Source organism: Physcomitrium patens, chromosome 1 (genome assembly GCF_059467195.1).
Source record: "Physcomitrium patens ecotype Gransden chromosome 1, ASM5946719v1, whole genome shotgun sequence".
Taxonomy (NCBI): domain Eukaryota; kingdom Viridiplantae; phylum Streptophyta; class Bryopsida; order Funariales; family Funariaceae; genus Physcomitrium; species Physcomitrium patens.
This window is the reverse complement of record NC_143410.1, coordinates 11305503-11331882: the sequence shown is the minus strand read 5'-3', so window position 1 is coordinate 11331882 and position 26380 is coordinate 11305503. Positions and strand designations below refer to the sequence as shown.

General features: G+C 30.8%; 2 protein-coding genes across 3 annotated transcripts; one reads left to right on the top strand and one right to left on the bottom strand.

Moving 5' to 3' along the window:
* The first annotated feature begins 7527 nt into the window (after positions 1 to 7527).
* Positions 7528 to 8978, top strand: LOC112284277 (uncharacterized). Of its 2 annotated transcripts, none has more exons than XM_024523957.3 (2): positions 7528 to 8251; positions 8438 to 8978. In XM_024523957.3, exons 1-2 carry the CDS (start codon positions 7618 to 7620, stop codon positions 8626 to 8628), a joined length of 825 nt encoding a protein of 274 aa, XP_024379725.1. In that variant the 5' UTR covers positions 7528 to 7617; the 3' UTR covers positions 8629 to 8978. The 2 variants fall into 2 exon arrangements, with proteins under 2 accessions (XP_024379725.1, XP_024379734.1); XM_024523966.3 differs by having other exon boundaries at positions 7531 to 8020.
* A 197-nt stretch (positions 8979 to 9175) lies between these two features.
* On the bottom strand, positions 9176 to 13019 carry LOC112284269 (protein PLASTID TRANSCRIPTIONALLY ACTIVE 16, chloroplastic). The gene is made up of 5 exons (XM_024523946.3): positions 11998 to 13019; positions 10837 to 11295; positions 10581 to 10649; positions 10294 to 10352; positions 9176 to 9998 (listed from the first exon to the last, which is right to left on the bottom strand). Exons 1-5 carry the CDS (start codon positions 12784 to 12786, stop codon positions 9452 to 9454), a joined length of 1923 nt encoding a protein of 640 aa, XP_024379714.1. The 5' UTR covers positions 12787 to 13019; the 3' UTR covers positions 9176 to 9451.
* Positions 13020 to 26380: the final 13361 nt, after the last annotated feature.

Sequence of the window (26380 nt, the reverse complement as noted above, 5' to 3'; positions counted from 1 at the left end):
TATCTTTTTTTATTATAGCATTTTAAAAAATTGTAGAATCTAAATATTTAGTATGAAGCCTTGAGAAGAGATTAGAGCCTAAAGAAGAAAATCTTAACTAATAGGAGGCTTATTGGGAGGAATGAAAGCAAGGCATGGTTAGATGAAGGCAAGGAATGGAGATCTTCATTCCTATTGATCGAAGGCCATGCCCATTTGGCTTCAAGAAGGCTGCCTGAGGCCTTATTAGGAATTAGGGTTTTTTTTTCAAAGTCATTCGAGCTTTCGAGGTTGGGATCATCAAGTTTAAGCTTTTGGATATGGATTGGATATAAATTGTGTGTCATTTGGAGTTTTTATGAAAGAATTATTGGCGCTCAAAGTTAATATATCAATTTCATGCCTACTCTTTAGAGCATAACATATGTTTACGGAGAGCAATGAAGGACTGAAAATTGAGGTTGGAGAGAGCACTTTTTTAACTATACTATTCATATACTATTTGATGAATTTGAAGTTTGAATGAAGAAGTTATAGAAGGCTGAAATCAATGCATCCAAATCAAAGGCGGTAAGGAAGTGATTTTATTCTTAGTAATGGTTGGAGCCATATCTTGAGTTTTTAGACGAATTTCTTACTCAAATTTTTTGGAGAAAGTAGATTATTGTGTTAAGAAGCTACACATATAAATTTTGTGACATTTGAGTGCTTATTTTATAAGATATGAAGAAAATTGCACACAAGTATAAAAAAATTGGGATTTAAAGCTATTGTTAGGATTTTGGTGATATCTTAAGATCTGCGATGAGTTTGCAATTGAAATTTGTTTTGATAGTTTTTAGAAGTACATCAATAGTTCATGTAAAATTTGAGTATGTTTAAATAGTCTGATTGGAAGATATGAGGTTTTAAAGTTTAGGAATAATATCCCATAAGGAAATACAAGGATTTAGAGATTTTTTTTATCATATTATGGATGTTTTGGGAACTTAAGACTTATATATTTGGTATAGTTGCTCCTAAAAGTATTATATATATATATAAACTTTATCTTTTTTATCTCAAGACTTGATTCAGCAATTAGTGGCAATCAAGAGCTTAGTGCTTTCTTGAGGCAAACTCTCTCTACCCTGACAAAGTAGTGCCTAATTAGATAGTATATATAGAAATAAGAGAGAAGCCTTATTTACTCTTCTCAATTCATTTCTTGCTTCTGATCTAGATTCAAGAGTCTTAAGTTTTCTTGGCTTTTGATAATAAGCTACTCTAATCTCTTTTTAATATATATACTTCTTTATTTTTATTTTGTCATTTTTTCTTTGATACAGATTTCATTGGTTCATTCATCATCTTCTAGTTCATGTTCTTGACATAAATTCAAGGAGCATCTATGAAGCTTCTAGGAATTTTTTTTAAAAGAGCTTATGAAGTTAACCTTTTTTTATCTACTTTTATCTATTCCTACCTAGTCATATAACTATATATCCATGATAGCATCTTAATGTATACCTTTCTTCTATTTTTCTTCTTTGATGTTTGAAATGAGATTATTAACTATAACATCTTTTACCTTATCCTTCAATTTGGCCTTCAAGTACAATCTTTGCAACAAGCTATACAAAACAATATGCTATTGCCATTGCTTGTACTTAAGCTAAATGTCAAAATGTTATAATTTTTCTTTTTAATGATGTTGTGATTTCATATTTTTCAAATGAAAATTATATAGTCAAGATCAATGGTTAGTCCAAACAATCACTAGCTTCTTGAATAGATAGTGTCGCCATATCTTTGTAGCATATACAATTACTAATTACTTTTGATCACATGTACAATAATTGTGCTCTATTCTTTTGAGCTTGTATGAGTTATATACTATGGCTTGAAGGCCCTTACCAAAGTCTTGTTAAAAGACCACTCCAATAGCAAAGTTGAAAGCATCAATATCAAATGTACATGAAAAGTTGAGATTTATATGATTACAATATTGAAGTTATAATGAGTGCCTCTTTCAACCTATTAAAGGTACTTTGTTGCTTTAATTTCCATTCAAATGAAGCACCCTTTTCTAATAGGCTTGTTAATGAGGTAATAATATATACAAATTACTAAACAAAATAGTAATAATATCTAGTAAGGCCTAAGAATGAACAAACTTCAAAAGCATTCTTGGAGTTTGGCCATTCTTTCATTGCTTTCACCTTATCTTGTTCCATGTGCATGTCCTTGGAAGACACTACATGCTCTTAAATATGATCTTTGACTTCTAAAGTTCATACTTTGTTTGCTTGCAATAGAAGCGATTATGTTGTAGTTGATGCAATACCTTCTATAGGTATTGTTCATATTTATTAGGAATTTTATTATAGACTAGGATGTAATCAATGAAGACAACTACATATTTTTTCAAAAGGTCCCGAAATAGACTATTTATGTGATCAATGAAGGAGCTTGGAATATTAGTGAGGCCAAAAAATAAAACAAGCCATTCAAAATATCCATGATATATATGGAATTCCATCTTTTTTATATCTTCTTTTGTAATAGACGCCAATAGTCACTTCAAAGGTCTAATTTACTAAAGATGGTTGTATCTTGAAGTTCGTCAAGAAGATTATCCATGTCTAGAAGTAAATATATATTCTTGATAGTTTGCTTATTGAAGCCTTGATAATTGATACAAAGCCAAAGTCCATCTTTTTTGGGTGCTAAAAATATAGATGCTTCCATGGTAATGTGCTTTCTTGAATAAGGCCCTTCTTCAAGAGTTCTTCCAATGTCTTTTGTAGCTTTTTAAGTTTATTTGATGTTAGGCAATAAATTGGCCAACTTGTCAGTTTGGCTCTAAGCAATAATTCTATTTGAAAAGGGGTACCTTAATCAAGTAGCACGCCACTAGACAAGTCAATTAAAAAAATATTCCAATATTTATGTATGACTTGCTTTGCTTCTTTTGCTTCTTTAATTATCTTTTTCACTACTAAGGCATGATTTGGAACCACCATATGTATCGATTGCTTATGTTGTATGTATTTCTTCATGAAAGTTATTTCTATAAATAAGCTTTTAGTCACATATCATTTTGTTACCTCATCCAATGTAGAGGCATAAAGAATCACCTTTTGTCCATTGTCTTTGAAAGAAATCATCCTTATTAACTAATTAACTTGCTTATTTTTTACTTCTAGCTATAGCATATGAAGAATGATATCATATCTGAGCTTTGTTACTTTAAACTTCTTTTTAAGGCATAAGTGTCATTCAACTTCAAGGTTTCTTCTTTACATGTCTCACTTAATACGTTCTCTTGGTCATTAGATAGATATATACTTTGTCCTTTGATCACCTTAATTTCAATTTTAAATCAATTGGAAATCTCAATTGAATTATAATTTTTTGTAGAGCCACAATCTATAAGCATTCAACATAGTTTTCTTTTTAGTGGACATGCTAGACATACTAGTTGATCCTTCTGATAGTTGTCCAAGATCATGCCATTTATTATTGAGAGATAATAACTATGTCTAATAGCAGCCCTCGATGCTTTTACTAAAGAGTTGTATTTCCTTACTCTACTTTTTTATCATTTTAATAAGCCTTGAGATTGTGAATCTACCTTAATATATTGATATCTAAATTTTGATGCTTCAAAGAATCTTTGATTTGATAGTCTAACTCTTGAAAATAATTACATAATTTCTTTTGTGTCAATATTTGTTGTCATTGTAATGTCAATGATCCTTGTAAGGCATCAATCTCCATTGGCCTTGGTTGTTGTATCATAGTATTAGATAGTGGCATAGAATTTTGTCCTATAGGTTGTACTCTATAGTTTTTAAAATTTATAGCATTGGCCGTCTTTGCAATTCTAATTGCCTTCTTAAATATTTGTGGATCTTTTAATTCCATCTCTTACTGAATGATAAGTTTCAACTTCCATTCAAACCAATCTATTATCTCTTCTTTTAAAATGTTGCCGATTTAAAGACAAAGGGACTTAAATCAGGAGATGTAATCTTACATTGACCTATATTACATAAGGTTATCAAATTGATTGCATGCTAACTTCTCCATATTAATAGACCAAATTTGATTCCCAGGTTTGGTCTCAAATTCCTTCTAGTTACAAAATCCACCTTGAGCTCCATAGTTTTGAATTTAATATTACTTCCAAATAGTTGCTACACTTTTCAAATAGCTAGCTGCATATATAATTCTTTGAGTGGTACTTGCCTTTGATAGTTGGAGGTATTATCGTACACTAAAGAGCTACTAGCATACATCTTACTTTAAAATTTGAGAATATGTTTTGGACTTGCTTAATTTTAGCCTAGCAAATGTCAACTTCTTTGCTCTAGAAACTTCCATTTGTCTTTCCAGAGTAGCTATCTAATCTAAAAAGTGTTGCACCTAAGTCTTTGTCTTGGATGGCTCTGCCATATTTTTGATGTTGCAATTTTCTTGCCAAACTTTGCTATTGTAATGCCTTCTATTCTTTCAATTGATTTTTTAAAAGTAGCTCGTGGTAACGTCAAAACAATAACCAATGTGACTACAACAACTGACCTCTAATTAAATAGTGGCTATTAACCTAATATCAAATAATAGACTAACACTTCTTCTAATACCAATGAAACAAGAGTGAATCATCTTAAAGACCTAAAATCCTTGTAATCTATAGTAACATAAATTCCATCACTAAGTAAGAAAAAATGGACTAGAATAAAAGAAAACAGAATTAAATAGAATAGAATATAAAAGACAAAATAGAGCAAAAGAAAATAGAACAAAATAAAATAGAAAATACAAACCAAACTATACTAAAAAAAAAGATTGAAGCCATACTTGACCAAATACCTCAAGTGGCCTCAATTAGTCCTTTTTATACTTTGTTTAATCATCTTAGAACTTATTAGAAATTTCTTTAATGGTAGATCCTACCTTGATAACCACCTTTAGTTCTTCTAGGATATTCCATAATGGATCCCCATATGGACCACCATTCTAGTCTCAATTTTAAAAACTTCCCAAAAATGGCTCCAATTATATATCTCTATTTGTCAATAATACAATTATCTTATCCATACTCCATTATAGTAATCCACAAAAATCTTCATATGTTTCAATTTAACCACTTAATTGATCTTATATTTTTTATACATATTTATAACAAGCACAACAATAAATTGTCTAATTTTTATTTTTAACTCAAACTATAAAATGCACAAAATCTTGAAATTTATAAAATTATTTTAATTTTTCAAAATTTGAATCCATAGAGTATATTATTAATTTTAAAAAAATTTAAAATTTTCAATATTAATCTAATTAACATGAAATTAATACTTAAAAATCTTTTCTTAAGTTTGCTTTTAAATCTCATTCTTTGATTTACAAAAGAATTCCAAAGTCACCATAAGCATATACTTTTATGCCTTGGGGTTTGATTTTGATCCAAGTTAGCAACCACTCCTTTCTAGGTATCTATTCTTATTTTCTTGATATAATTTTTGCTAAAATCAATTCTTAACTTTTTCCTACATATGCTAATATTCTTTATTTTTCTAATCTACTTTGTTTGCTTTATTTATGGCTATACAAAATAAGTAGAATCTATTTTTATAAAAGATAGTTCTAATACTATAAGTTTTTACTACTTATATATTTTTTATGTATATTTTTTTAATTAGGTTCTTCTATAATAAAATGCAATAACTTTTCTTTCATGTAATAGATATGTTACTACATGATAATATCATCCTTCAATCCATATCAAAATTGATTGATAAAAGCTTTCTTATTCCAATTCACATCGCAAGTAAGATTTTAGAATTCAATAATATATATGGTGGTTGACCATGATCCTTAATGCAAAGATAAAGGCTTGGTCTTTGCTAGTTTTTTTCAATTATTTTTTCCAAATGTGGCTATAAATACTTCTAAGAATGAGTATTATAAGTATTAAATTTTATTTTTTAAAATTTTAAATAATTATTAAAATATTTAATGTATACATATTAATTTTTACAAGTAAAAAATAAATAGAATAGAAAAAAATTAAAAAATTAAAGCCACATAATTATTATTTTTATATATTTATAAGATTATATGTAACCATGTTTATATGATAATTTTGATTTTATATTTGAACAACATGAAAGACCTTAGGATTAATAATTGAAATCATTGAATTATCTTAGGTGGTATATAATATATTATAAATAATGAAAAGAATAATGAGGTTGCAAAAGTGAAGTGAAGTAGTATTATTTTAAGATATTGACAAAGATAAAATTTAAATTGATCTAAGTTATGATAGTATTTAAATATTATTTATTTGTTTATTTTGATAAATTGAATCATAATTAATGCATTTAATTAATTGGTTGGAAATAACTTTGTATTAGATTATTTAACAATGATACATATTATTTAAAATATTATATCAATATTTTAAATTAATAAAAATAAATAAATAAATAATCAAATATATATATATATATATATATATATAAGATTCAAACATTTCAATACATCATTTTTATTGATTTGTTTTTAATAAATATTGAAAAAACATGGATTTATAAAACAAACAAATATTGTAAGCTATGTAATCTTATATATTTTTTATTGATAATAATAGACATTAAATCTCAATAATCTATTTAAAGCACGTATACAATATTTAACCAACATATTATTTTAAGAAAACATTGGATTTTTTATTATACATTTAATAATCTTTATTTATTTATTCAAAATAATAGAAACAATGTTATTATGAAAAATCCACATTACCTATCAAAGTTCCCATTTTTGTTTCTTTTATTATGTTTGTCAATTTTATCAAGAAATATATGCATTTGATGTCGTTCGTCAAAAAAAGACCTATTCCTACCGTAAACAACGGTAACATTACCACTGCGTGTTTGTGCCAAGCTCCACCCCATTCCCTCGTAATCCCCTCTCGGATCCAAAAGTCAAACCGCGATTTAAAAGTCAACCCTCGATAGAAATTGTCAACCCGCGATGCAAAATGTCAACTCTTCGGCACCCGGGAAACATGAGAGGACAATCCAATTCCAACGGCCTTGTGCGCAGACTCCACAATTGGGCATGTCGGAAGTGCAGTGCATGCTCCGCTGATAACCGGCCTCCATTTTTGTTTGCGTTATTCATCGCTTCCTCTTAGTTCGGCAACTTTTGCGACCGCCAGATACCGAGCTCGCTGCGGAGACGGAGCTAACATGAACCAGGACATGTTCCAACATGACATGTCGATCGGCAATGAATCAGGCGAAGAATGGATCTCGATAGGATTTGCATTCAAAGATGCGCACGCGTTCGACTGCCGGACGCGTTATGCCGTAAACGAGGGGTCGATGGACAGGTACACTGAGCATTTGTGTACAACTCTACCCCTTCCCTCCTGGCCTGGAGCAATCAGATCGTCGGGATGGCAGATCGACACGCTGCAACCGATCGTCGCCACTGCAAGAGGATCCAAACCGACTGGCGGCCTTTCCAATGGACTCAGGTCTCTATTAATGACCCGAACTCTGACATAAGTATCAGATTTATCTGCTGTTGTTACCAGCTTGAATCTTGCAGTGCGTGTCTACAGCTGCGGAATTGGCCATGGAAGACGTCGACATGCAGAACGCTGACATTTACTCCGAGTTCAGACTGAGAGTGGTGGACGGAAAGGAGCGCTTCCTCTGCCTGCTTGAGCCGTGCGGGAGATTGGCGAGATCATATGCAGGGAAGCAGAGTTGGATACTGCACCGGCTCCGGATACACAAGATCGACGACACACGAAATATACCAGATATTAGGGTAATTCGTAAGTGGTTTGGTGACAGAAATCCCGGGTCGAATGACAAACCAGCGATATCAGCAACATCGAAGGATGCAGCGAAACAGTCCAAGTCTCGACTAGCTGCAACAGTAAATCAGTCTAAGAGTCCCGATCTTGCCCAGGTCACCTCGCGATCACCCTCGGCGTCGCTACGTGAGAAACTTCCAAAGCGGATTGTGTCAGGTTCAGCTCCTGTTCCTGCAGATCGCTCTGTCTTAACACAGCAGACAACTAACCAGACACTGGATGTTGTCCACACTTCAATACAATGCATGTATGTGGTCCGCACCGTCGCAGATCTCCTCATCAAAGGTCTTCTCGCCGATTACCTCAACCTCGCTCATAGCGAGAATGGACGTCAGAGGACACTGCGGAGGGAGACTAATGCTTTTTCAGAAGTTACCTCTATTGCACGTAATTAGTTGCTTCTAACACTACGCTCATGTAGCTAATCCACAACCCATACATTCTAACGACATTGTCCTTGACCATTGGTGTAGGGGTTGTGATTCATTATTTCTGGAACTTCACGATGCAACAAATAAGAGTAAGTTGGAAAATTATGTGAGTGATTTGATTATACTGGACTGGCATTTGCAGCTCCTGTTGATCGCGACGGACTTCAGCATGCTCTTGGTTCCGTGAGAGGGCAATCTAAAGGCAAGAAGAGCATCAGCGAGATCTTTCGACTATTCGAAGAGGAGATGGCGTCAAATCCAGAATTGGTTGGAGAAGATAATTGCGACTGCGCCACATGCGTCCGCGACTTCGGAAAGCTTGATATTAAATAATAATTGTAACAGACACTACTACTTCATATTGATATTTAGATGAACATCGACTCGCAGACTCTCTGCCAAACTGAACACCAAGCAAGATTATCTTTTTTTAAATTCATAGCCGAATGCTATGGAGTATGTGATCTCCACTATCTCCACAACTGAGTCTCCTTTACCAAGTCCCTACATGCGATAAGATTGCCATTTTCATTCACTAGCAGTCGATAGAATTTTAAACACCATATCAAGTACACAATATCCTAAACAATGTCCACTTGTAAACGAACGTACAGGCAACTGTTCAGAATTAACACAACTCTTGGAAAAAAGTTGATGAAAAATATATGAAGACGCTCTAATTACTTTCTTTGCATCAATAACCATCTACTTCCCACAATCCCATTTCACATTCCATTTCTGTGACGTTTTGTCAGTATATACTCATTAGATAAAAAAATCCCACATACTCACAACTAATTGCAGCAAAACGTGAGATATTTCCATAACCAAAATCGAAAGCGAAATTTGCTAAAGCATCCAACATTGGACCCGAGCATAGTATCTTTGTCAAACGCAGTCGCATAATTTCTCTTTACTATGCATAATCCTGAACAGCACAACTGTGGCAAAATTACGCATCCCACTAAATTTCTTGGATGATTTACACGATGATTATTTCTATCCTCACCTACTTAACTTTCAGAGGTCTGGGAAATTCCGACTACCCGATATATAACATGCAAGATTTTATGAATCTCATCCATGGAATAAGCTTGTCTTTTGTTCGGGTTAATTAACTCGCACCTTGTAAGAAAGGTATCGCTGCTACGCTATGCTACTCATCATCTATAAAGAATGTGTCCTGCTTGAAAATGTTACCGAAAATGTTTCGTTGCGACTTCGAGGCAGGCTTTCGCGGAGAATCATTTGAAGGCGATTCAACAATAGAACTCACACTGATCATCTGTTCTTCAAGTTTGGCATTTCTCAACACTTTTGAATCGGATTTCTCTCCTCCCTTGACAGTGCCCACCTTTGAAGCAAAAGATCCTATTCCCATTCCTCGTCCTGATAATGCTTTGGTGAAATTATCAATCCCCACTTCCTTAACTTTGATCGTTAAGCCATCCACTGACGCAGCAGCAGCCTCTGCTCTTGCCTGTGCCTCCGCAGCAAGGACAGAAGCCCTGGCCTCCTCGGCTGCTAGTCTTTTTGCTTCCGCTTCTAATTGAACTGCAAGCTGGGATGCTTGACGTGCCTCTTCGGCAGCTGCCCTGGCCTCAGCTTCAGCAACTTTGCGAGCTTCTTGCTCTCGAGCTAATTCCTCGGCCTCGGCCCGCTCCACTTGCAAAATTGCTCTTCTTTCGTCAATAGGGATGACACTGTGTACCACCAAGTGTTATGCACTCAGAAAAAAATACAAGTAAAAAGGCAGCCTTCCCCATGATTAAAGCTAGGTCCAAAACGTACATCCTTTTAAATAAAATAAATGAGCAACAAAACTGCATTTGCTGGGTAGGAGGTGCTAACTGTCTGAAATTGGCTATGTTCTATTCTACATTTTAGAATCCACGCATCAACTTCGATAATAACTATCCAATTAAATGTCAAATTAGAAAAGAAAAATAATACAAGACGTGTGATCCGGAGAGACAGAAACGGCAGAAACCGATTGACCTCAAGGCTTCTTCAGGTATAATTGGAGGAGCGTACGGATCTGACGCAACCACTAAAACCTGTAGTCCCACACTATTATCAATCAATGACAACACCATACTTCTTGGAGAAAAATCTGCATTACTTCAGTGAGCAATTAAATTAGAAAAATCCAACACTAATACCAGTTTGAGTACTTATGTATTCTAAAACTTCAGCAACCTCTAGGTTCTAAATGTTAAGGAAAGACAAGTCATCGAGTTGACGCTTCTAAACAATGTTGCGAAAGAAAGTTCTGTAAAAACTACCTTGTTTTCAGATACAGTTGTATGTGACAACGCAGCCGCGACCACAGAGGCGACTTGAATTTTGGAGACCTGCAACAACCACGGCAGACTGATAAACCTCAATGCATGTTTTTGTTAAGGATACCAGAACTGTGAAGCATTCATTTAATCCCTGTGATCGAGTCAGTTGAGAACCCAAAAACCCGAACACCAGTACACCGCTCAAAATCTAGGTTTAGGCAGTGATGAGTATTTTTATGAAGAGCGCGTTTTTCACCTTGCCACTTGCATCAGAAGCTCCTTCACCAGCAATTACAAGATTGGAGGTACTTGGAGAGTAGTCATCCACACCTTCTGTCGATGGAGATCGAATAAACGTGTATTTCATGTCCGTTTCCACCAGACTGTCCAGAAGATGGGCGTCGTCCTTCGCACCACCTGCCCCTCCGCTGAACAGATTGCTGAAGAAAGATGAAATACCTGCCAAAGGTCCATCAGCAGCAGTTCCGGCTCCTGACTCATATACAGCCACAAAATGGCTAACATTTGCAATCTGCGCTGCTTCAAGGACTCGAAGGGCATCATCAACTGATACCTCGCTTCGAGGACCATCTTCAACCGGTCCAACGGTCACAACAACCTTGGACGCGTTTCCAATGGCTTTGAGTATAGAGGCCACATCCTTGAAGTCAAACTCCACTGCGTTCATTCGCTTTGCTTCCTCCCTGGAAATAACCTGCATCAACCGATCAGTATTTCGCGATTAGAATAACCCATATCTAGGAAGGCAGAGATTGGTATCCAAGAGATCAAAGCAAAAACTCGGAGAACAAAATACTATCTTTGAAAAGGACGAAAGATGTCAAAAAAGCATAAGTCACGTGACCTCTCACAGTACCGCATCATATGTGAAATTTTCAATCTTCTTAACACATTGGCACGTTGCGAAACTTCAAATACAGAGGGCACGGCAAAGTCCAAGAACTTCCACATGTAAGAAGTAGGATCAATCGGCAACATAACTAGTTACTGCTAACATCAAACTTCACTTGATATGACCATCCTAAACTACAGATATGTCTTCACGCAAAAGGCTATAGTTTCTGACAACCGTGAAAACTCTATTGCAACGAGATGTTGATGTGGAGTAAAGATCGTAATATGAATAGTAGACAATTTCGTCGCAGCAAATTGCATTCTCCTAATTGTATTTCAACAGGCATTTGCAAGTAAAGCCACGCTTACAAAGCAGCTGTATATGATAATGGTTGTCTAAAATAAAATTACGATAATCCAATTCCTGACTGTAGAAAATGTCTCGTACCAGATGCGAGGTTGAAACAATTACATAGCAATATATGGTTGTTTCCAAATAAACCTCCTTACAATTAAATGTATGAGCTTATGTTAAAGTAGGATGATGTGTCAAGGAGCTAACCCCATATTGAGTGGCGAATTCTGCAAGCTGTTGCGCAAAGTAAAGTTCCCGAACTCCACCTCGGATATTGAACCCAGCGCGAAGGAGCTGCTGAGAAATGCGGGCTCCGATCTGTCCAGTGGCACCGGCAATAAACACAGTTTTCGGGTCAGACCTGCGTCCTCTTCCAAATGGCAATACATCCAAAGCAGTGTTCTCCTTTTTCACCAATGCTCCTCCTCTCATGGTTCCCGCTCCATTTGCATTATCTACAGAACCTCGTTTTGTACCGAATCTCAGCCGCTGCGTGCCAAACGACGCAGGCTGCTCGCTTGACTCTTCATCTTCTTCCATTTGATCCTCCGCTTGTTTCTTCCCCCATCCACCAATTCCACTGAAGAACTGAGTTCCACCCCGAGCAGGTTCGCTGTCGACATCTGCCTTCGGTTTCTTCCCCCATCCTCCAAGACCAGTAAAGAACTGCGTCCCGGATGGGGAAGCCTCATCATTTCCCGCATCGTCCTTACGCCCTCTACGCGTGAAAAACTGCGTCCCTTTCTTCAAAATTGAATTATCTTCAGCCGCCCTCACACCAACGGCCGGTTGCCGCTGCTCCTTGAAACCGCCAATTCTACCACCGGGTCTAAAAACGCCCGGCGCAATGCTTCTCCGCGACGCCAACGTCGGCGCACACTGCTTCTTACCACTCCTTACCCCGACTCGTCTCCCACTCGTCGACGCCGCAGCGTCCACTCCCACGCACACCGCTGACGCCGTCGCAACTACTCCATGCGACCGCGTCGTCGCCATTGCGCGCCCGAGGGTCTCTCCGACGAATCCACCTCCCAGTTCTACAACAATTTCCAACACAACTCTACACCATTCCACCACCAAAATTCAACAAACCTCGCCACCTCCTTCGAACTCTCACTCAAATTCCTCTACAGCGAGCGAGTCCCTCCTCCAAGCTAATTCCTTAACTAACATGTAAACAGAAAGCGCAGCGGCAATCGAAGCGCAGCTGCGACTGGATAAGTGCACTCGGAGTAATCTCCGAAGAGGAGATTGGAGAGAGAGCAGGGTTTTGGTTGCGAAGGCTGGCATGGCATGGCCAGCCATGGCGAGCTTGTTGGTCCTGAGGATCGATAATGATACGGATGAGCAGGAAATTATCCTGTTCCTGATTGGACCCCGGCGCTTCTCTTTTTACATTCATTCGTCGATCTCCGTCTCTCTCATGTCTGTCTTCCGTTCCCGCGCACCTCGCTTTCTATCTAGACATACATAGATGTTTTGGCTTGAAATCTATGAATGCGATTCAGGTATCTTTGGGTCAGCGAACACCCTAAACCCGTTGCTGTATTGGAATCATTTTCAACGCCTTGTTGCTTCTAGATTCATATATATATATATATATATATATATATTTTTTCATTATTCATATCATGTATTTAGAAATAAATATTTTTAATATAAAAAAGGAGAAGATGGTGCATTCTACATAAGTTGCTGTGAAATTCCAACATGAAATTTATGATTCAGTGTCATTACATTTATTACAGGAATTTTTCACAAAAGTTTTTGTGCAAACATGAGAAAGCCTTGTTGTTTAGAAATATAATAATAATAATAACACATGAGAAGATATATAACTTGAGGACCAAATTATTTCAAGGGTAATGGAGGTCTAAATTTTAAATATGTAATAGTCTATTACAATTAGAATAATGAAAATATAAATTTCCAGGATAACATTTTGGTGTTAAAATTGCAATTGAAGCTTTGATACGTTCTGAATAAACCTAAAATTTATCTTTTCCAAAGTAACTAGCACATTGTTATTACATACTTTACTGTACTAATTTTCTATGATAATCTGAGGCTATTCTTTCTTGTGAATGATTTTAGTATTTATCTAAATCACAGAATATTACTGAAACATATTTACATTTAATCAAAATAAAAGTTTAATAATTATAATAATGAATATAATATGGATATAATTAGTTTCCTTTAATTTAGGACATTGTCCTATTTATCTTATATTAGGCAACATAGGACACAATTTTTCTAATACGTGACACCAATAAACAACATAAAAAAGACTTAAATTCTTATGGATGCTAGAGTTGCACATGATGGGCAATTTGGAATTACTGTTATAAATTAAGTAAGTTGTCATACATTAGAAGGGCTTGATTTAAGAATAATATCTTAGATTAAGTTGAAATGTCCTACGTTTGAAGAATTTGGATATAACATTGATGTAATATACATATTTAAATTAATAAATAAGTATGAGTATAAGTATATATATATATATTCATAACATTTCATAAAATTTAAAAGAAAACACATTATATTAGAAATAATATTAAATATTTTTTATAATATTTTATTATAGATATATTATACAAAAATATAACATCTATCTTTTATATATGGGTTAGGTTACAAATACATCCTAAGTTGTTATAAACATAGTCTATATTCCTATAAGCATGCCCAAAACAAATAAAGGCCTTTGATTGGCTGATTGTTGTTGTGTAGACCTAGACACCTATTACAATTATAGAGAGGTCAAGGGAAGCATATTACCCCCTTATTAAAGTCCTAATGATTAATCAACAAGTGGGATCAAAGTGAAAAATGCCCATTGTAATGAGATTTAGAAGTAGAGTTTAAAATAAATAAAAACTAAAAAATAAAAAAAATAAAATTTATCTTGCTTATTGTTGTTCATCAATGTACAATATCATCACTTGTATTATGTTTAAAGTCAATGGTTTGTTTTGTTTCTACAATGCTTTTAAGGCATTATACTTAAGAGCATTAAATGCATCTTCTTCTTGTATATGCATTATCTTTATTTTCTAATAAAAATGATGTATTCTTCAATGTCGAATTACTTATTTTTTTTTTAAGTACATCAAATTGTTAAGATATCTGATTTTATTAAATAGAATTCAAATTCTAAGATGATGAACAAGTTGACACAAATTTTGAAAGGATTGTTTTGTATTTAGATTTGGTTCTATTAGAGCCTTTATTTAAAGAAATCAATTATATTTATAGTAATTATAAGTTAGTGCCTACATATTTGTCTAATTTGCAAATATAAATCAAATTGTTACTTCAAAACTTTTATGTGAGCTCATGTCAATTGCTTATATTTGAGTTGAGGTCAAATATAGATTAAAGGCTTTGATTCTAGGTATTGAAATATGTCAACATGGCTCTATACTTTTGACCAACAAATATTATGAATATTAATAAGAGTACATCACTTAGTACAGCTTTAGCAAATCTAATCATTGATTTACTTTAGTATTGGTGTGGATATACATATAAGCTTTATTATCACATGATCACTTTCAAGAAGATGATATTCAACCTTTAATCTATCTAAATAAGAAAAAATATCATTTATTTTTTTATTAAAGTACTTTGAAAATTGAACTTGTGCAACAATGGATGATGTTCTTTGCAAATATTTTTTAAAAACAAATAAGCCAAATTTCAATACATAAAATTTTGAATAATAAATGCAAATATTATGCTAGTTCATATGCTAAGTGAGTTCTATTCTTACTAAGAAAATTCCTTTTTTTATTCTCTCTATCTATTTTTTTTTTCTCTCTCTATCTCTCACTTATGTATATATACATAATCTCTTCTTCAAATGATTATCTTAAGTGATCTTATGCTACATGACTAGAGAGTCTTCTTCTGTAAGATTTAGAAAAAATATACAACTCATAAGAAGAATTGCTGAAAGATATTGAGATCTACAAAGCATATTGTAACTATGCTATTGTAATTAAGTACTCAAAGAAAGGTTGTCACATGTCATAGTATTGTGACTACAACAATTTCTATAGAAACAATATTTTTGAGCCTTTGCAAAATGAAAAAAAATCAATTTATAGAAATGATTATCAATTTTAGATTGTTGCTTGAATAATTAATAGAAAGAATTGTTAGTACTTTAAGGTTACTTATCTTAAGCACAACCATGAACCATCATCTATTCCTATCAAGCATATTGTATATAAGAAGCTAATAGCAATTAAGAGTGCATGTGCTAACAATTTGCTACTTATAAATATTTTCATGTATGAGGTCTTGACAATAATGTACAAATATAATGGAAGATTTGATATATTACAAAAGAAAATCTATATTATATGTTAAAGGCTTACAAAGACATTTTTCAATAGACATATATTACTTGAAGCCTTACTTAATGACTTTACTTGCCAAGACTATTGGATAACATATAAAACAAAAAATATAGGATCAATGACCAATCATTTCTTTGTTCATCTTATTTCAATCAATCTTATTTGTATGAATCAGAAATTATTGTTAATTGATGCGACATATAAGATCAATAAATATTAAATTCTGTGCTTGCATCATATTAGGCACATAACTTTCAACAATTCTTTTACAATAGTACTTATCTTTATAGCTTCGAAAGAAGTTAGATCTTACTAAATTCTAATGAAATGGATCAAATAATTATTTATTAAGATACTTTTATCAAACATCTTTATTGTAGATTGAAAATTAGCTCTAACTAATGTAACCAAAGACATCTATTTATCTACTACTATTTTTCTATGTCTTTGGCATATTCACAAGAAAATCATTAAAAATTATAAACAAGACTTTGCAAATAAGCAATGGCAACAATTTTTGCAAAGCTTGCATTTTATAATATATATTCCATATAAAGAAGATTTTTAATCAAAGTAGAAGATTTTTATAGTGATCTAGAATGATAAATTTTTTCAAGAAAATTGTATATACAAAAAAAAAACATGGATTTTTGCTTAGATAAATAAAATATATTACTTATGTAACTTTGTGACTTTTACAACTAAAGACACACTACTCAATCAAGAAATATCTTCAATTAAAAAAAAAATTATTTGTTTGGCATATGCTATTATATAGAGCTTTGCATCAAGAATATGTATAATGAGTATGTAGCTTAGCTATCTTTGACTAATACTGGTACTTATTAAAGATAATAATAGAATCTTTTTGTATCAATAGAATACTTAATTCTTTTTTTAATATATTAAAATAGATTTTTATAACCATTAATAGCTTTTTATTATATCAATAGATGCTTAGACTTAAAAACTCTAAATTATATCACAATAATAATCAGATCATATTAAAAAGCTACAAATGGTATAAACAAAGAAGAATCTTATCAAGGATAAGAACTTGATGAAAGAAAATAAAAAAATGAGACTTTTTCAAAGACTTATGAAAAAATAGAAATAAAAAAGTATATATATTAAAAAAAAACTAGAATGCCAAAAGATAAGAAAACTAGAGATTCTTAAAACTAAACTAGAAGCAAGACATAAATTAATAAGAGTGAAGAAAGCTTCACTCTTGCCTATATATATACTATCTACGTAAAATCTACATAGAAATATTCTATAGGACCTCCAAAATGTGTTAACTTTGTACAATATATATTTTAATTTATAAAGATAAGTTTTCCATATGGACACTACATAGTTTGTTTGTTTTGCAAGTTATCAATATGTATGACTTGTGGTTAACTTATTGACTAAATTTATAACCTATCAATTAATTAAAAATATATGTAAAGTCAAAGTAGCATCTATGAAGCTTCTAAAAACTTTCTTAGAAGATATCATGAAATAAATCTATTTTTACTTATTTATATTACATAGATAATAATTACAATAAATATATGTCAATGACATTACTCCCTTTTTGTAAGAATGAGTTCTACGAGGAATGGCAATCACATGTTAAGAAAGTCTAAGATGCAGCAAATTATATTTGCTACATAATTTGATTTTTTTTTTTTTTTTTTTTTTTTTTTGTTTTTTTAAAGTAATTGATAGGTCCTTTCAGCTATTGATAATATTCCATTTTAAGGTAGAAATTCCATCTTTTTATTTGATAATTGTTAAGACCTTCATAACTTCCTTCAAATAAAAAATTTGTAATACTATTAGGAGTCATTTCTACCTCCAATAAAATTACCAAATATTGAAACTCTTTTCCAAAGTCATGATACCAAATGCATTGTATCTCGCCATGTATTTGAAAAAAAATATATTGTTCATGAAGGTCTTTATTCCTATTATGTTGTCTTGAAGGTTGTAATCATTGCAATGTCTTATTTAATAAGTCAACAAATAATGGCTCTTGAATTGAATCTGATGGCTATTGATTCTTGATCTTTTTAATGCTACAATTACATAAAAAGAACAAATAAGGATAGAAGATAGAATGAAATCTTTTTTAAATTATGTTTCTTTTATAGACAAGATTTGCTATCCTTTATCTTGATTTTTATAGATATCGTTGATAAAAAGCTTTGACTTTTCCTATTGTATTTGTAATATTTTTATTGATTTTCATTTGCATTTGCTAATATCATATTTGCACCAATGAATAAGATATTCTAACCTAAGTTAGTTTTGTCTTAAGTCTAAGACTTTTTTATCTCAAATTCTTGATTATTATCCACTTCTATAGGAGGAAATGGTATTTTCTTTCTTCTTGAAATATTCACTATGTTATATGGCTCCAAAAGAGACATGTGAAATATACAATGGATTTTCATAGACTCCAATAGTTATAATTAATAAGTAACTAGATTGACTTATTTATAAATAGAAAATGGTCTAATTCTATGATAATCCATCTTGTTACAAGAACAAATAATTTTAATATTACAATGAAGTAACTATACCTTACCACCAATATAGAAATGAAGTTGTTCTTTGTAATAGGCATCTAAATTATTGTCAGACATAAGAATTTGATAAAAGTAAATAAATAAGTATAAAAAAATAAAAATAAATAAATATATATTAAAAAAAACTAGAATTGCTATTGCCAAAAGACAAAAAAACTAGAGACTCTAGAATCTAGACTAAAAGTAAAAAAAAAAGTTGATAAGAGTGAAGAAGTCTTTATGCTTGCTTTTATATATACTATTTACTTAAGATCTATGTCATAATATTCTATAGGACCTTCAAAAACGTGTTGATTTTACATGACACATATCTTGACTTGGAAGGTAAGTTTTCTACATGGTCGCTATATAATTAGCTTGTTCTGCAAGCTACCAACATATGTGGCACAAAGATAGCTTATTGACCAAGTTTCTAATCTATCAATGAACTATAAATATATGTAAAGTCAAAATAGCATCTAAAAAGATATTAGGAAGCTTATGTAAAAGATATTATAAAATTAATCTATTTTTATCTAATTCTACCTACTTAAGTAATAATTACCTTAGGTATATATTTGTGACATTATTCCTTTTTAAAAAGGAGTTCTATAAGGAGCAATGATTATATATTGAAGAAGTCTAAAATACTGCAAATTATATTTGCCACATACTCTAATCTTTTTTGCTTTTGAAGGTAGTTGACAGGTCCTCTCAACCATCGATAATATCTGATTTTAGGGTGAAAAGACCACCCTATGATTTAATCATTGTTGAAACCTTTATAACTTTCTTCAAACAAAATATTTACAATATCATAAGGAATTGTGCTTATGTCCAATAAAATCACCAAACATTGAGAGTCTTTTTCCAAGTTGTAATATCAAACGCATTGTAACTTGTTATTTATTTGAAGAAGAACATGTTGTTCTTGAAGGTCTTCATCTGTATTACATTGCTTTGAAGGCTATGATAATTCCAATGTCTCATCCGATAAGTCAACAAATCATAGCTTTTGAATTGAGTTCATCAATTATTGGTACTCTATCACCTTGATGCTACAATTATGTAAAAATTACAAATAAAGATAGAAATTAGAATGCAATCTTTCTTGGACCTTGTTTCATTTATAGCAAAGTTTTGCTATCCTTCATTTTAATTTTGATGGATGTTGTTGATGAAAAGCTTCTATCATCTTTACTCTATTTGTAAGATTCTTTGTTAACTCCCATGTACATTTATTAATATCATATCTGTGTTAATGAACAAGATATTCTAATTTATTTTGGCACAACATTGAATTTAGAACTTCTTTAATTTCAAATTCTTTATTATTATCCACTTTTATAGGAAGAAGTGGAGCTTGTCTTTTTCTTGCTATGTTTATAGTCTTTTATAGTTTAAGAAGAGACACATAGAAGATGGGATGGATCTTCATTGACTTCAGTAGATATAATCGATAAGCAAGTGGATTAATTTATCCACAAATAGAAAATAGTTCAAGCTTGCGGTAGTCCAACTTATCATAAGGACAAATATTACAATGATATAATATTACTGAACTAACCATGCCTTGTCACCTACATTGAATGATAGTTGTTCCTTTTGATAAGCATCTATGTTGAACTTTTGTCATTCTTGAGCTTCTTTTAATTGCACCTTTATTGTTGCATGTAGCTCAGACAAACAATTTGCAAAATCTTCTGCCACAAGATTATCAACTTTTGAAAAGTCACAAGTATCAAGTGATGGATGGTAATCATAATTGGCAAAGAAAGATGTTTGTTGCATAGAAAAATGCACCATATTATTATAAGTAAACTCTGCCAATGGCAAAAGAATTGTCCAATCATTGTTAGTAATTAATTATACACCTTAAATACTACTTCAAAACTTAGTTTACACACTTTGTTTACTTATTAGTTTGAAGATAAAAGATCAAAGATAATTTTATGTCTACCTTTAGAATCTTAAAAAAGGTTTTTCAAAATCTTGATATGAATTAAGTCCCTCTATCTGATATAATATCATAGAACAATCCATCATATCAATAGATATTGTCAAAGAAAATATTGGCTATTTCTTCACATATGATAGATTTTGTTTATGGTACAAAATATGCCATCTTCATAAAATAATCTACTATCACAAATATAGAATCATACAAACTTGAAACTAAAAGATCTATGATAAAATCCATAGAAACAAAAGACTATAGATGTTTTAAAATAGATAATGGCTGAAGAAGTATGCTAGGTTGATAATGAGGAATTTTTAATTTTGAACAAATATTACATGATTGAACAAAATCTTTGATCGCCTTCCATATTTGCAGCTACTAAATTTTTTTAAATGGTAGCTATAAAATCTTATTGTATCCAAAATATCTAGTTGTAAGAAAATCATAGTATACTTTAAGAATACGTAAATATGCTTCTTCTTTTGGAACATATAGGTGTCCTTCAAAATAGAGTAGGTTGTTTTTGAATTTGAATTTGGAAGCATCATAAGATTTGAAAGAAAATTTTTTAATATCACGAATAAGAGAATCAAAAGACATACTTGATTGAATTTCTTTGATAAAGGTTGAATCAATATTCAATGCTGATTTCATTATTCAAAGTTGAAAATTCTCGAGCATCAAGAAAATAATTTTTTATTGATTAAAAGATGCATCTTTTTCTTTTGGTTCAAGATAAGAACATATAGAAATGACATCTAAAAAATCTTATTATTTTTCAAGTTGATATATAATCTTGAAATCAAATCTTGATAAAGACATATTCCAATGCACTTGGCAACAATTTTAAATACATGGTGAGATGAAATATTTGAGATTCTTGTGATCTATATACAAAGTGATTGGATTGGAAGCGCCTTTTAAATAATGACGCTATTCTTGAAAAGAATCTACAATTGTAAAAAGTTCTTTTTTATAGATGTCATAGTTAATCTCAGTTGTTGAAAATTTTCTGGAATGAAAAGCTATTGGATGAAGTTTATCATCTGTTCCTATTTGTGATAATACAACACTTAAAGCAAAGTTTGATACATTTATTTCCATAAAAAATGTATTAAAAAAATCAATATAATACAAGATTGGTACAAAAACAAAGGATATCTTCAAAGCTTCAAATGTTGCTTCCACTTCTTGATTCCACTAAAGTTTGTTTTTACAAGTCAAATATGTAAGTGGAGCTACAATTAGAGAGAAGTCCTTAATAAAGATCCGATAGTAGTTGGAAAATTCCAAAAATCATTGGACATCTCATATTATTTTTAAAATCTTTCAATCTATAATAGTTTAAACTTTCTCAAGATCCATCATAAGTCCATCATTTAAAATGATGTACTCTAAGAAGTCAACTTGATTAATGTGAAATATATACTTTTCTATCTTGGCATAGACTCTTATATCTCTTAATTTTTATAACACATGACATACATGAAGTTCATATTTTTCTATGTTCTTAGAATAGATCAAGTTGTCATTTAGATATCAAACAACAAAATCATCCAAAAATTCTCAAAAAACATCATTCATAAGATGTTAAAAAGTTGCTAGTACATTTGTAAGTCCAAAAGGCATGATATTATATTCAAAATGTCCATACTTGATTTGAAATGCAGTCTTCTATTCATCTTGTTCTTTGATGTACATTACATTGTATGCTCCTTATAAATCTATATTTGTATAGATCTTAGCTTGATTCAACTAATTAAGAAGTCCAGATATTAAAGGTAGTAGGTACTTTTTCTTAATAGTGATCTTCTTGAGTCTTCAATACTCCAAATACACATTTACAATGATCTAACTTTTTTTTTGTTTTGTTTTGTTTTATTTATTTATTTTTTTTGTTTGTTTTTTTTTGTTTTTTTTTTTGTTTTACAAATAGAATTGGAACTTGTGCTAGAAATTTGGAATGACATATGAAGTTCTTGGCTAGATTTTCTTCAATATACTCCTTAAGTTCAATCAACTCATTTTGTGATAAATTGTAGATTGGTCTAAAAGGAGATTGTATTCTTTCTTGAAGATCAATTGAGTAATCATAGGAACAATGTTTTAGAAGAGTATTTATATTTTTTTTTCAAATACATCTTGAAATTGTTGATATTGGCTTAAAATGCCAATTGAAGTCTTTGCACCATTAGAAACGGATGTAACATAAATGACACAAGATAATCCTTCTTTTAAAGCATACAAGAAAGTTCTTGCACCTACAAATATAGGTTTAATTGTACTAGACTTGTGATTTCTTAGTTAATTAACTAGACTCTGAGTTATACTTTTAGAAAAGTTAAGAGCACAAGAAATCTAATTTATTCAAGGATTGTATTTTTTTAACAATGATAAGCTTGAAATGATTGAATTAGAAAGAGATGTAATGATATTAAATATCTCAAAGCTATTATGACTATTAATTATTACTTCTATGGAAAGAATTTTTTAAGTAATATCTCTAGAAGACAATGCACAACTATCTATGACTTCTACGTGAACAGGTTTAGTTTTCTTTATTAAAGATATGCTAAATATTTTAGAAAATTCTTCATCTAAGAAATACATTGAGGCTCCTAAAACTAATAAGATAGAGACTTTGTAATATTTAGGTCCTAAAATAATATTTATTATAAAACAAGAGGATTTTGAGGAAAGAATAAGATCTTTATTAGCTATTATATAAGATTTCAACTATACGATTCTTATTATAGTTGGATAAACTCATTTTCTAATATATTATCTTCTTTGTCATTTATACTCTTTATTATATAATTGCATCATTTTTTTGGATAAAATTGAGCAATGTACTTAGTTTTTTCACAGTATAAGCATAATCCTTCCTAACGGCAACAAGTTTTTTTTTACTCAATAAGAGGTTTGAAACGTACCACATCAATTTGCATATCTTCTACTTTCAAATGTATGTGTTAAAGAGGCATTGATGTTGCCATTGAATTACAATAATGTTGAGGGTTACTTATCCAACTCTCAAATCAAAATTTAAAAAGTTGATTGTTACACTTCACAGCAAAGTTAATTGCTTGATTTAATGTTTGAGGATCAATTAAGTTGAGTATCAATTTCTTTATCTCATATTGTAATCTATAAAAAAATTATCTAATAAATACAGCATCATCTCACTTGATATTAGTTGCAAGTTATCAAAATTGTGAAGTACATAATGTTACAAATCAATTGTCTTATTATAAAATACAGATCTTATTGGTTGCAACATAAGTTGTATTATGTTTTTTTATACATGAATCAAAATTCTATTAAAAAAGCCTCTAAATTATCTACTATTGGATCTTGTTGTTCAAAAAAAATTAAAAATTGTAATAATACTAAACTTAAAAGAAGTTTATCAATAAATCTAACTTATAATCTTAGTATTGTATAGCTTTGGAATTGAAGTTCATTCACAAGTTGTATTTGATTGATAAATCCTCAAAACTTGGATCTTGTACTATAAAATTTCTCAAATAGGGCAACTTTTGATTCTCTAATATCAAAAGGATGTTCTACCATAGAAAAAAGGACATGATTTGATGCAAATATTAAAGTAGCTTCAATCATATCTATATCTTTATTTCCTGCCATTCTTCTTACTCCTTATGGTGGTAAACTGAGTTAATACATCACATGTATTAACTCCTTCAATTGTTCTTACATTTGTGCTATTTCATTTTTCATTTCAACAAACTCTACCATGATAATACTTTAAAAAAAAAAAATCTAATTTTGCTTAAGTCTTGTAGAAGATAGGATTGAAAATCAAAGAAGATACTAAGAATAATATCAGTTTAAAAGAGGATAATCCACAACTTCTAATATGCTTATGTCTTATCAAGAGAAAGGAATAATCCACTCTTAATAAAAAAAAAAGATAAGTCTTTGATAATGTAAGTATACTCTTGTCAATCTGTCAAGAACAAAAACTTGATGAAAGTAAATAAATAAGTATAACAAAATAGAAATAAAAAAGTATGTATATTAAAAGAAATTCGAATGGCTATTGTCAAAATACAAGGAAATTAGAAACTCTTGAATCTAGACTAGAAGCAAGAAAAGAGTTGACAAGAGTAGACAAGGCTTTATTTTTGCTTCTATATATACTATCTATCTAAGATCTGTGTCATGTCATTATATAGGACCTCCAAAAACGTGTTGACTTTGCATGATACATATCTTGACTTCTAAGGTAAGTTTACTATATAGTTGCTACATAATTAGCTACTAACTCATGTAGCACATGGTAGCTTCTTGAACAAATTTCTAATCTATCAATCAACTACAAACATATATAAAGTCAATACAATGTCTAGAAAGCTTCTTGGAAGCTTATCTATAAGGTATTATGAAATTAATCTACTTTTACTTAATTCTCCCCACTTAGGTAATAATTATTGTAGGTATATATTTGTAACAATTATTCTTTTGTTATTCTTGAGTCTCTTTTAGTCACACCTTTATTATTAGATATAGCTCAAATAAATGATTTACTAATTTTTTTTATAAAATTATCAATTTTGAAAAAGTCAAAATCATCAAATCATAGATAATAATCATAATTAGCAAAAAAGATATTTATTATATAAAAAATATATTGTATTATTATAAAAAAAAACTCTACAAATGGCAAAATATTTGTCCAATCATGTTATTGGTAGTTCATGGTACACCTCAAATATTGCTCTAAAAATTGATTTACACTTTGTACTTGTTTATTAATTTGAAGATAGAAAGCTAACGATAGTTTTATGTCTACCTTTAGAATCTTTAAAAGTATTTTCTAAAATCTTCATACAAATTGAATTCTCTTATCTAATATAATATCTTTAGAAAATCCATGATAGCAATAGATCTTGTTAAGAAAAGCTTGTTTGTTTCTTTACTTATAATAGATTTTATACACGAACCTAAATGTACTATGTTGATAAAATAATTTACTATCAAAAATATAGAGTCATAAAAACATAAGATTGGAAGATCTGTTTTCATAATGTGATTTGGCTACCATATGAAAATAATGTATATATATATATATATATATACATATATTTTTTTATTATTATTATATAATATATTATATAATATAATGAGAGCCATAATATTAATTTTTAATTAATTAATAAATATAATTAGATTATTACTTTGAAGTAATTAATATAAAAGAGCTATTATTGAGATTGATTTTATGTTGATATAGTTTTTATATATTTAGAGCCATCTTTATTAGACATTGGTAATTCTTGAAATCTTGTTTTGTCTCTTTTATTTGATATTTAGAACACATACTATATAAAACTTATTAAAAAAAATTAGAAATGGATTTTTATATAAAAAAGAATAATTAGGCCAATTATAGGGATGAATGGAGATGGATGATAAAAATTTTCATTCTTATTAGCCAAAAGTCATACCCAATGGACTTCAAAAAGCTTCTTAAGGCCTTATTAGGAATTAAGGTTGTTTTTTTGAAGCCATTTGAACTTGAAAGGCTAAGATCAAAAATTTTAGATTTTTGGCTACGGTTTTGGTTTAGATTATGATTAACTTGGAAGAGATGTAGGCGCTCAAATTTAAGGTGCTGATTTTGCACCTACTATCACTCTTTTGGACATAACATATGTGTATAGAAAGCAATGAAGAATTGG

Bases quoted from the DNA above. Each gene is read 5' to 3' on its own strand.
- LOC112284269 (XM_024523946.3), bottom strand. From the start codon at position 12,786: ATGGCGACGACGCGGTCGCATGGAGTAGTTGCGACGGCGTCAGCGGTG. The intron at 10,650-10,836 runs GTGAAAAACGCG...TGGTTGTTGCAG, and splicing joins CTTCTGATGCAAGTGGCAAG to GTCTCCAAAATTCAAGTCGC. The intron at 9,999-10,293 runs GTCAATCGGTTT...GGTGGTACACAG, and splicing joins ATACCTGAAGAAGCCTTGAG to TGTCATCCCTATTGACGAAA.
- LOC112284277 (XM_024523957.3), top strand. From the start codon at position 7,618: ATGGAAGACGTCGACATGCAGAACGCTGACATTTACTCCGAGTTCAGA. The intron at 8,252-8,437 runs GTAATTAGTTGC...TGGCATTTGCAG, and splicing joins AGAAGTTACCTCTATTGCAC to CTCCTGTTGATCGCGACGGA.